Source organism: Buceros rhinoceros, unplaced genomic scaffold (assembly GCF_000710305.1).
Source record: "Buceros rhinoceros silvestris isolate BGI_N320 unplaced genomic scaffold, ASM71030v1 scaffold28576, whole genome shotgun sequence".
NCBI lineage: Eukaryota > Metazoa > Chordata > Aves > Bucerotiformes > Bucerotidae > Buceros > Buceros rhinoceros.
The window spans coordinates 1-12,449 of record NW_010416220.1 but is presented as its reverse complement, the minus strand read 5'-3'; the positions used below and the strand labels follow the sequence as shown (position 1 = coordinate 12,449).

The window sequence follows — 12,449 nt, the reverse complement described above, 5'->3', positions numbered from 1 at the left end:
GTGGTGTTTGCGGCACAGTGAGGTACAGCGGAGACACAGGAGGCGCTTCCCCGCTGACTGCCCGCTGTTCCCCTCCGCGTGTTTCCTGGGAGACTGTTGCAGGTGATTGCATCACGTAGACTGGATTTGCTTCTTCACAGAGTACACTGCTGAAGACAGCTCCTATCCCCTTAAAAGTGCTCCAGCTCTAGAAGCTGAATATAGTGGACACTCAGAGGCCGCTGCCCAGCAGCAAAGTTACTTTTTGCAGCAGTTTAGATGGGCTGAGTCATTTCTTCTGCTGAAAGGTTCCACAAACAGTTTTTACAGGCCTAGAATTGTTGTATTAATTTGTGCTTTAATGTGAGAGTTTTGTAGACATCAATGTGTCACAATGTCTCCTATATCCAGAAAATGCTAATACCTTACAAAGTAAGTAACTGATTAAAATGGTCCACGTTTTTGCCATAGGACTTCTCCACGACTGCTCTGTGTAGCAACACAACAGAAAAATACTGGCCAAAACTTGGAAGAGGACCAGAGTCAGAGCCAAAATGAGCAGAAGGTTGAACCCGCCTCTGCTGAAAAAATGTTAACTGAAGAAAAGGCCAAGCTGGAAGAACAACTAAAAGAAGTTACCGTAAGTGTCTTTTAGCCATCAGGTTGCATACCTTACAAACTGCACTCCTGAGAGCGTTCGCCTGGGTTCTCAGTGCACAGTCTGGATACACCTGAGTGACTGCTGGTTAGTTATTGAAAACAACCCTGCAGCTTCATCATTGCTTCGAACTGAAGAGTAGCTGTACTGCAAGATCTGGGCTGTGTCCCTGGTATGGACTTTGGGTGGTTTCTTTCTGATTTCTGGATGTAATTGGACCTTCTCCAGCCTAAAAGTTTGTTACTGAGTTTCAGTGATTTCGGTTCACTTAGGTTTTGCCCAGTGGACAAAAACTTGGAAGCCCGTGGAAGGGTTTGAGTGCATCCTTGACGTGTACGTTTGTTTGTGCTAAGAGTAGCATTTCTGAAAACAGCTGCTGAGTTTTCAAAGGTCAGGCTTAACGATGCTAAGCTTTTATATAAGAGTGCACTTATTACATACTCAGGAAGTGAATGTTTCAGTCCTTCTCTGTTGGAGAGCTCTCCAAGCACAAGGCTGAAACATCACGTTCCCTCTGCCTGGCCTAATGTGTCTCGCGTTCTGTCAGCACAGGGTGAAGGATGCCTAGAGTGGTGGGAGGCGTGGATGAAACAGTGTTGCTTTTCTGGATGAGTGCTTTATTTCAAGTGCGTGTGAGACTTCGAGAGGTAGCCCAGAACCTTCTGTAGAAGCAGCACCTATGGATCCTAAGTGGCCGGGGGTCCGTTTCTGTTGCCTTTCCCAGAGCAGTGAAGGACAAAGCTGAGATGGCATTTAACTTCTGTTAACAGCTTTTGCTATTGGCTACCTAACGTGGCTCTTTAGTCAACTCGTTGACTATTTTTATTCTGTTCTGAGATTTTTCACTAGCATGTGAAGGTGAAGCATACTGAGAGTGGAAGCCCAACCTGGAGCTCCGGGTTAGGCGCTGAAGCACTCCACCTGAAGTGTCTAGGTTTGCTGAACTTCATTCTTAGTACATCTGCTGCTAGGTGGCCACATTGCTAGGAACAACAGACCAAAACTTAACCTGAACAGCAGAGGAGTAAGCCTTCATAGTTTTTAAAGTTTGAAAAAACTGGAGGACACTGTGGTGTGTTTGGAGAGGGAAGAGGTGGTTTGAGAGTCATGGCTGGGCTGGATCTCATTTCTGTAGCATCAGATTACCTTATGACTGATGGTGGCATTCTGTGAACACGCATCAGAAAAGGCAGAAACCTTCAATTCATTAAACTCGATGTATCCTTAGAGTTAAAAATTTCTTCCAGCTAATCTGTTGACAAATATTGAGAGTCTGGAAACCCATCTTATTTTCTTTCCCTCACTTCTATCTGCACTAAAGTGAAGCAAACATCTGCCTTGGTAGGAGAGATGCTGTGATAATTGGCATGTTGTCTTCCAATTATTCTTTAGATGGTGCGATTAGGCCATGCAATTGTTTAAAATTATGTTTTATGTGCTGTTTTGAATTACTGTCAACTACCCAACCACCAGGAATTAAATCTCTTCTGTAACTGTTTTTTCTTCTGCAGGACAAGTACAAGCGTGCCTTGGCAGATGCAGAAAACGTGAGGCAAAGAAGCCAGAAACTGGTAGAAGAGGCGAAGTTATACGGTCAGTTGAGGCTCCTTCTGCGTATACTCATAAGACCCAGGAAATGCAAAGCCTGGAAAACTGATCTGACTGGTCCACAGCTTTGACAAGTTGTACCTCCCAGTGATTCCGACTACTTGTGAGGCAGAGAGGTTTGATCAGTTCCTCACTTTGCATCAGACTTGTAATCATCTGGCTAGACAAGGGCAAGCCTTAAACTGCTAAAGTCAACAACTTGCAGTTTTCTTTAAACAATTTGGTATCTGATTTCCTACAGTATGTACTGCACTAGGAGATTTTTCAGTAAGGTTTGCAGCCCAGAGTTTGCCTTTTGTACACGCTTTGGTCTTAGAGCTGACTGACTGTAAAAAGTAAACCAAGAGAATGGAACACTAGCTTTCCTTCTGGTATAGGGTGGTTTGTTCCTGGTGTTTGTTTTAATTTCTGAACACAGGGTTTTCAGTTAATGTGCACTGTAAGAAAAAGCATTCTCAGTTACATAGTATTGTACCATTTTCATGGATGTTTGAATGCTTCATCCTGCCATGGATTTTCAATACTAATATACTACTTAGTGTAGAATGACTTTGAGTCATGTCTGAGCTCAGAGATGCTACAATACAAATAAATATTCAAATAAAACTTTTCATGAAAACTAAACTACAAATAATCTGCATGATTGTAAGTTTTATTATTCATATATGACTGCTTTTTCTGTTGAAGGAAGAGAAACTAATTTCTCAGACTTGCACAAATTCACAGATCCAGTCACAGATACTTGCAGAGATAACTTAAGCACAAAAAAAACCCCCAACAAACCAAACCCCAAAACAAACCACCTTCTGAAGAGTTTCATTGTTTGGCTTGATCCAGATCACTAGACAAGTGGTTAATCTGGGACACTTCAGCCCTAACCACAGTTTAAGTTTTAATTTAAAATCTTGATTCAGTTGTTTGTATTTTTGGAACTACTTGGACACTGTTAGTTGCTGTTCTGTAAAGAGCTCAAGTCTCTGTGAAGTTGTGCAGTTGTTAAAATGACCCTTTACTGAGAGCTAGCTGATCCCTATAGATCTTGCAAGGTGCTTCTGTAGTTGTTGTTCTTTGAATTGATGATTTGTCCTCTGGTAATGCTCATATTGCTACTTGGTAAGGGAAAAAAACATCTAAAATGTTAGCTAGAATTAAAAAGGCTGGCTGTGGCTAAAAAAATAAAAAACCAACGGGGCTACCAAAATGCAGTGCCGTTGGTGACTGGCTTATCTCTACATAGAAGTGTGTTATTCAACCGAATTGGTTTGATTTTTTCATGATTTCTACAGGCAGATTGCCTGAAGCGAGATTAGTCCAGATTATTCCAGTGTGAGCCAGAGAACAGCCTCAGGACACAGACAGTCATCAGCGCAGGAATTGCCTGGTCTTTACAAGGCACAGCTTCTGACTCTGCGGTGGGAGGGAGAGGTGTGAGGTCTTTTGAGTCCAGGAAGAATCCCAGTTCATCTCTTGGACTCACCCGTCTGACTACAAGCTTTTTCTAATGCAGATATTGTCAGCACATCAGATTAAAGGGTAGGAATAGGGCAACATAACGCTTTGAACTTCAGGTGAATCCCAGGATGGGAGGCACACAAGGAAATTACATCAAGCGTCTGAAGGTTTTGGTAACTTCGCTTAGAATGTTACCAGTTCACGTCAAGTCAGCAGCATAGCTTGAGCTCTGTAAGCATTAAGTTGAAATAGAAGTAGAGGAGGTGATCTGGATTTCAAGGCATCTGTAATAGTTCTGTAATCAAGTAAAATCTGAAAGGACGTTTTACCCCGTGCTTACAGCATCATGAATCTTACTAAGAGCCTAAAAGAGTACCGATTATCGCTGTAGGTTTTAGGGTTGCCTGCTGGGTTTTTGCTTTTTTTAAGGCTTGTTTCCCTCAGTGGACTAATCGCATTCCATTCTCTTTTATTTCTTTATAGGGATTCAGAGCTTCTGTAAGGACTTACTAGAAGTTGCAGACATTCTGGAGAAAGCAACAGAAAGTGTACCAAAGGAAGAAATTAAGGATGAAAATCCTCACTTGAAGAGCTTATATGAAGGTCTTGTTATGACAGAAGTACAGATTCAAAAAGTGTTTAAAAAACATGGCCTGCTCAGACTGAATCCTGTCGGAGCCAAGTTTGACCCCTACGAACACGAAGCCTTGTTCCATGCTCCCATGGAAGGCAAGGAGCCTGGCACTATTGCGTTAGTATCCAAGATTGGCTACAAGCTGCACGGGCGTACGCTGCGGCCTGCCCTGGTGGGTGTTGTGAAAGACGCTTAGCTGCTTAATCGGAGAATTTAAAATGCCATACAACTATTAAACAGCTGGATGGTTTCTCCCTTACATCATGCTCTCCTCATTACTCTGCCCTGAGACGTTGAAATGAATTGGTTGAGGTCTCCCAGTGAAAATAAAGCAACTGATTAAATTATTTTGCTTAGTGGCCTTCAACATCACTGTTCCGTAAGCTCTCTTATTAATGTGAAATAGAGGAGCCATTAAGCCCTCTAATGCTCTAAATATGACAACACTTTTTACAATTATTGCTGTGGAAGGTGCGTTCAGTTGAAAGGAACAAAATGCTCGCAGGAATTTTGCAATCTCATGTTTATCACTATGTGTAGATTGAAACTCCAGATAGTGGTTCAAACACTTCTTTTTGTTTTGTAGTCTAATGTTGCAGAAGTGGGCGAAGCAGTACAACTAACTCATTTTCTGCAAGCGTCCAACAGCTTTTACACACTGATGTGATAAATGCCCTTTTTCACCTATTCAGAAATAATCTTTCTCAACAAATGAAAATGAAACTCTTGTGAATTCTGACCTGTAAATAAAAGGCAACAGAGAGTAGACATCTTCTATAATTGTGCAACTCTTTTTGTTCTGTACTAACATTGAATCCAGAAAACCATCTAATACTTGTATGGCATTGAAGATCCAATAGAATTTATCCTATTTGTGGATTTTTAATTTAATGTTGTATAAATTGATTTAAACAATTTTGATAGTCTTGTAACTTCCAGGCTTTACAACCAGTGTGTTATGTAAACTGTAGTAACAACCCCGCTGAAAGCCAGAACACCCAGAGAAGTGATTAGCTTAGAGTTTGGTATGTGCTGTCTTTTAGAATTACATAAGTAATTGCACAAAGTGGTTCAAACAAAGCGTGGACTGAGTTTCATCTCCATTTTCTGCATTTACTCAGCTTGGATCTTAAGATGCAACAGAACTTTTCCCACACTCGGCTCTTTCCGTGTCTTAACTCCACCTGCTGCTCCCAGTCCTGCAGACTCAGCTAAAACACAGGACATGGTTAACTGAATGCTTTGTCCTATGTTTGTCTGGTCACCTGGATAGGAGTGGATGGAACCTGGCAAATTACACACCTGACAAACCATCTGTCCTCTTGTGCCCTCAAAGCCCAGACATGTAACACACAGGACAGAAACTTCAAACTTTTGCATGTTGTTAGGACCTGGTAAACAGTGAGTACTTCTGAATTTTCCACCCATGTTTCTGGTTGTCTTGGATTAAGGAGCTTCTTACCTTAAGGTCAAGCATTGATTAATTTTTTTTGGTTCAGATGCAGAGGAGTTGCCAACAGTTCACTGAACACTGAGCTACTCACTCATGGTGAAAAGCGAGTACTTGTTCTTTAAGACTTTTTTCCTCGTGCTGGTTTGCCTGTTGGGAATCAGACAGTTAATGAGGAACAACCTCAGCGCATACTACTGTTTGTGGGTTAGGCATCGTTAAGGATTCGTTCTTTCTTTCTCAACTCCAAGAAACAAATTCAGTGCTTTGACTAGGCAAGGCAGGGGGAAGGACAATAATTTTCATTGCATGTGAGAAGACAATTACAGTGTTATTTATTTTTAAACTAAGCAAGTACAGGGATCGAAATGCAAAGACTGAGTGTAAAACTACAGGGGGAAGAAAAGGGGGGGGGGTGTTTCCATATACTTCAGTTGAATTTGGAAGCAGCTTTGTTCCGTCTGGGTTAGAGCATGCTGCAGCTGTGTGACATGGGACTGAAGAAAGTTTTGTTGCACTTTGTGCTCAACTGATAGACCAAAATGGGACCAGGGTCCATTTCTGTACCCTTTAAGAACTGTCATGTGATGTTCTGCCCCCTCCCTCTAAATTAAGTCTAAAATTACTTCATTACTATAGAAGTTTTTCCAGTAGAGCAACTGAGGGGCAAATTCTTCCCTAGCAGATTTAAGATTTTTGTTAGTGAGCTTCCCAGCGCCTCACACAAACCATCTTTTTTTTGGACTACATTGCTTCATTCAGAGTGTTCCTAAACACAAGTTACTGTTAAATGTTCATCCCAGGACTCAAACTAGTATCTCTGAAGCTGGTAACTGAGCGTGCCCCTTCAGGGAGGCCTTCAGCGTAGAGAGCTCCAGTCTTTACGGAGAGCTCAAGCTACCTGTACGTGAGGAAGGTGGTTCTGGCATGTAAGCATAAGAGCAGCCAGCAAAGCCACCCCCAGTATCTCTGGTTTAGCTGCTTCCTAGCGACCACTTCTCCACCCATCATTACTTAGCAGAAAATGCCACCTCCATTCGTTACTGAAGAAAGGACTTAAGCCATTTTCCTCATCGTGCAAGCTACATTACCATGAAATCAGTAATGGAAAGAAACTTTAATACAAGTTTATTTACCAATATACAATGCAAAAACCTAGTAAACTGCTGAGTGTGCACAACATCAGTTAGGTTTTACATGATTTCAGCACAGACATTTGTGTGTCTGGCACGGCTGCGCCAGTATGCTACTCAAATGAGTGCAACATTCCCTTTAAGGAAGAAGCTGATGAGCTGACCGTGCTCCCAGGTACCTTCCTTCACAGTATTTATTGTGTCATCACTTAAGAGCAACTGGGGCACATGCAAAAAACATTTTGCAAGAAGAGATAGTAAACCAAAAGGCTCATGAAGTCCATTACAGTTGCAAAGAAATGTGATGCAGCCGCTGCACAGGAGAGTAACGCCAGAGTGCTTAGTTTGTGTGATTTACAAGGCAGTTTATGGTCAAAGGCTCGTGCAAACCTCCTAACACTGTTAATGCTTGCTGGGACTGTAACGGAACACAGGGCAGGAGGGTCTGTATCCAAAATAGGCTGTGACAAGCCCTTCTGCGCTGGGCAGGACACACAAAAAGGAGATTAATGCTCCCTTGTTACCTGGTGAACAAATACTACTGTAAAACATCGCTGAGACTGGACTGTTTGAAGTAAACACACCATTAAAACAGACTTATTGCTGCCTCCATCAGTAGCAGAAGATCAGTATTTTGAACAGCTTATGGAGTGTCACTTTTTCATAGGCTTACATCGATGCTGTTAGGACAGACACTATCATTAGTAATATCTTTAATTAGAAAAGTCAAGAGCATTAAGCATATAAAACACCTTTTCATTAGCAACATGAAGGCTGGGTTATTTGTACAGTACAGGAAGCACGTCCAGATCAACACAAGATACAAGTTGAAGAGAAGAGCTCTTTGCCATGTTTTTTCTCAGCCCCTTCACCACAGAAGCAGCAGCATAGCTCTAGCAAGTTGCTGGATTAACATAACTGCATCTCAACTTAAAAACAAACAAAACAAACAAACAGCAGCTCATAACAAAGGAATGCTTAAACTAAATCAGTTCCATGAGAAAATATGGAACAGCAGCATCCTCTAGTGCAAGTCACCTTTAAAATTAAAAGCATGGCTGACAGTGAGACGTTGCTTCTAGGGAAGCCCTCTCCAAGGGACTAGTATTTGCTAAAGCAAACATTTAACACCTTGAATTTGCTTGTTAAGTATAAAATAAATATTGATATCCATATTTCATACATTAAAAATAACTTTATTTTACATTCATTTTGATGTTCAATAAGTTATGTCTAGCACCAAACAAACATTTTGGAGGGGCTGAGGAATTAAGAAACTGCTAAGTGTAAATGCAGAATTCACTTCAACATTTAAATGACTCATTGGTGCTGAGATTTTTTTTTTTTAAAGTTATTGTTCAGATGGGCTTTAGGCTATTGCTTCAGTTAGGTGTGCCAAAACAGCATAGAAATATAAAAATCACAGATATGAGGAGGGGAAAAAAAAAATCTTATAAACTCTCCACTACATGCAGAGCTGAGGCTCCAGAACACTGGCTAATGGTATGTTGTGGCAGTTAGGCAACGAGTTACAGGAAGAACCAAACTGCATAACTAGAATACTAGAAAGAAAGGCTGCGCTTCCTTTCCCCAGGAGCAGGACAGAGGGTTTACACCTTATGAACTCGTGTGCTGTTCGTACATGCATGTAGAGTGGATGTGGTACTTAAAGCTGCGCAGCACGTTGCAGTTGTTAGTCCCACTGCTGCCAAGGAGAGGCAGTTTTGTCTCAAGTGTTCCACAACAAGCCACTTACAGGTAAGCCAAACAAAGTAGTACATCTGAGAGGACATAGCCCTTACCATTCTTCCAAGGGACATAACATCACAAACTCAAAAGAAAAAGGCACTAGAGTTTTGGGTTTTTCTTCCTTAGAAATGCTGGCTTTGTAACTGTACCTCTTTTACTCTAAGCTCACTGGTAACACTATTTGGGTAATGCTGGATGTATTAACTAACCCCCAGTTCGGATCAGTAAACCTCTGCCAAGCTGCAGAACTAATACTGCTGTAAGATTCTGTGGTATCCCCACTGACTGCAGCCCAAAGCGTCAAACCAAGGTGATGTTTCCAGTGCTTGCACTTGTTCTGAAGCCAGTCGAGTTCCACGTTTTGGCACACCTGCACTTCAGAAGACCTGCCCAACTGGCCTCCGGCCACAGCTTCCTGCTGGGGACATGACCAGCAGAGAGGCTTAGGCACAAGTAATGCTGTGCCATCTTCTACCAGGCAACCACCATTTTGCATTCATTTGGTTAAATACCAAATTTAATGGAGTTTAAGGATGAAATGAGCATAAAAATCCTTTTCTAGTCCTTCAACATCTTTCCCTTAACTGGTAGGTCTTACTAAAGCAGCACTGTGGGTCTGGTGTTTCTGTCACACGCTCTGTTGGGTCGCCAGCTGCTGCCTGTCACAAGCACCCAGCTCAGACTGCAGTGGTTGGCCTTGGGACAGGTGCGCTGTCCTCGCCACAGTGGGCTGCAGTCACAGTTCTCCTGCCGCATCAGTAATTCCACCTTCAGTGTGCTCTGCCCAGTACACGTCAAAGTATGGGCAATTAGAACCCGGTAACGGCTTGGTTTACAGCTCTGCACTCGGGAAGCACGTCAGCTGTGCAGTCTGACCTAATGTGCATCACTTCTCAAGTGTTGTTTCTAAAAAACAATTTCAGTGTGGTATCGCTCTCCCTCTGCGAGCCTCTTCCCTTTCCTGTCCCAGTCAAATTCAGGAGGCAGCTACACCTCCTCAGCCCATACAGAAATTACAGACACTGAAGACGGAGGAGTAGGCTCCGCCGACAAGGAGAAACTGATTCTGCTGCCTCACTGTGGCAAGACAGCTGACTGCCTATTTTCCCAAACCCCATTCCTGGCCCAAATCAGCCACTTCACAGTAGCGCTGACCTCTCCTCCAGAACAGAGCACCACAGCTGCCCGGTACTCCTGCATCTTTACTACTGATTGTTAACATCGAAACTAGAGTGCGGTCTGTTCCAGCAAAAACTGGAGCCAAAGCTGCGTCTGGATCAGCTGGGTGTGAAGGTAGCTCTTCAAGAACCCTCGCCACAGCACAAGTACCTGAAGGCATCTCACCTACCACATTGCTTTCCTTCCACGCCCTGCCATGGCTCATCCCTGCCGTATTCTTGACGGAAACTCTCGCCCCGCTGTCCCAGCACCTTGGCTGTAGTTACTAAGGAGAACGTTCTGAAAGCTGAACAATGGTCACAAAAATCCCGGCTCACCGTGCTCCTGAGCTCAGGACTTGTGTAAGCTTTACTTTGCTGCCAGCATTACGCAAAAAAAAAAACCAAACCCAACAAAGCGGAGGGAAAGTTTCCAGCAAATGAAACTGTCTCCCGCCTTTAGAGAAAAGCAAGGATTACACTGATACTCGTGTGTCCAGTAGTAAGGAGTAAAGTAACTACTCGGACTACTGGACCTGAGGAAGTTCATGTGAAAGAAACCTGTTCTAATCATGTACCCAAAGCAGTGAAATCCTATGTCGAAGTTTCACAATTAAGTTTTCTCCATGATCCAAAGCAAAAGTCCATCTGAACCCTGGATCATGAATACTGTGGGGGTTTACGTATTTGCTTTTTTGTGGTTGTTGTTTTTAAATGACATAATTTCCGTATCTTTGGGGAGGGAAGGGAAAATAACAGAGTCCTTGAGGCTACAACGAGCCTCTGCTGTGATTTTTCAGACGGGCTGAGTTTCATGAAGCATCCCTGGATATCCAACCACTTTCTGTTAGAAAGTTTAAAATCCTTTTCTTCAGTACCTTATCTAAGTAACTGGGAAGGCGACTCTTTGAAGGAATGCCTTGTCTTTTCTGGAGATGGTCTTTGATGATTATGGTTTTTACAGTCACATAACGCGCAGGACTCAGGTTTAGAGAGCTGCAGAGCACCTTTTCCCTGTCCGACAGGAGTTCAAAGCCAGGCAGGTTTTCAATGGCAGCAAATTCACCTTCTTTCCCATCTTCCTTCCCTCTCTTGGAACTAGCTATGTTTTTGTTCTCCTTCCTCTTCTCCCGTTTATGCCTGGCTGCCTCGTACTCTGCCGACTCTTCCATTTTGGTGATTCCATTTCGACGATACCGCTGCAGCTCCCGGATCTTTGCTCGCAGTATCCTCTCCTTGTGCATGTTCTCAAAGAAGTCCTCAAACTCCTTACAAGACATGAACTGGTACAGAGGCCTCAGCTTCAGCCTCAACTCCTTCTCTTCTTTTGTGATCTTCCGCTTGGGCGCTTTCTCCTTGTCCTTTTTATCCTTCCCCAGGAAGGCCGGTACCAAGTTATAGTCCCGTGCGATGTTCTTTCGCCGCTGCCTCTCCTTGAGCTTCCTTACGTACATGTCTACATGTGCTCTTTTCAACTCTATTTCCACGTCGTCGTCATCGTAGTTCACTGAAAGGCCACTGATGAGAGTCTCTGCGTCTTGATCATATTCGATCTCGTAGTCGTCCCGCAGCGGCATGTATCCCAGCTGCTGCTGCTCAGCCACCGATATATCCAGCGGCGGGAGTGGCGTGGTCAGGCTGGGAGACAGCGGGCCACCGCTGGGACAGGTGTGATCTGTCACTCTGTTGGGAATAGTGTCTGGGATGCAGGCTTTGCCCAGGTTGCCGTGGATATACATGCTCACGTAGTGTTCCATCACCTCCTGGGGCGTCCGGGATGCCCCCACGTGAGCAGCCATGTCCTCCTAGGTGGAAAAGAAGGGGGAGCAATAACATCTCCAGCGTAACGTGCGCTCAGGGAAGAGCAGGATTTCTTCTTCCCTGCTCCTCAGAAGCCAACTCACTGCACCTAAACTTCTCTAGTAATACTGAAATTAGCCACGCTTCCATCGGATCTGCATTCTTAGGCCCAGATTAAGTACTTACAAGTGCGCAGAGGCACGAGGGCCACGAGAACAGCACCAGAACCATCACCACTAAGGCAAGCTGCATCAGATCCTCTGGGCATAGGAACGCCAGCGAGACACGGGGTCCACGTGGTGATTCCTGAGCATCTCTCGCTCTCTCAAAGAGTCAGCTTACTACTAGCAGGAAGCTTTCTAAGCCCCAAGCCAGCACCGAGATTTGGATCTTGCTCATTTACATGGTGCTGCTGAAGAGCTTTCAGAGTGACGTAAAGATGGTGTTTACAGTAAGATAGCTCTTAACTAGCAGAGAGGACAGGCTGAAACAACCTACAGTGATGATTAAGATTTTGAAAAAGTCTTTACGATTCATGGAGCAAAACATAATCAAGTAACAATGAATCAACTTGTGGTGCTTTTGAGTGCTGTTTTTAAAAACAAGCCTGGCTGTACGCTGACGCAGAAGGCAAGCAGCATGCTCACAGCTGCGGCATACCAAAGGAAACGACCAAACGCTGAGAAGAGGAGGGTACGAGATCTGTAAGACACACAGCCCGGGGTCAGGCTGTGCTGGAGCTCAAGGCAGTGACAGGTCCGAGCAGCCCGAAGTGCTCCTCTGACCGGCAGCTCTCCTGCAGGCCGCGCACGGAGCCGGCCGGCACGGG

At 43.9% G+C, this 12,449-nt stretch overlaps 2 protein-coding genes across 2 annotated transcripts; one reads left to right on the top strand and one right to left on the bottom strand.

Moving 5' to 3' along the window:
• Positions 1-450: 450 nt before the first annotated feature.
• GRPEL1 (GrpE-like 1, mitochondrial (E. coli)) lies at positions 451-5,242 on the top strand (the record flags this gene model as incomplete). The annotated part of the gene is made up of 3 exons (XM_010137739.1): positions 451-619; positions 2,149-2,230; positions 4,181-5,242. Coding segments are annotated over 3 exons (598 nt in total), but the record flags the coding sequence as incomplete, so codon positions are not given.
• A 5,390-nt stretch (positions 5,243-10,632) lies between these two features.
• Positions 10,633-11,625, bottom strand: TADA2B (transcriptional adaptor 2B; the record flags this gene model as incomplete). The annotated part of the gene is made up of 1 exon (XM_010137738.1): positions 10,633-11,625. A coding segment is annotated over one exon (993 nt), but the record flags the coding sequence as incomplete, so codon positions are not given.
• Positions 11,626-12,449: the final 824 nt, after the last annotated feature.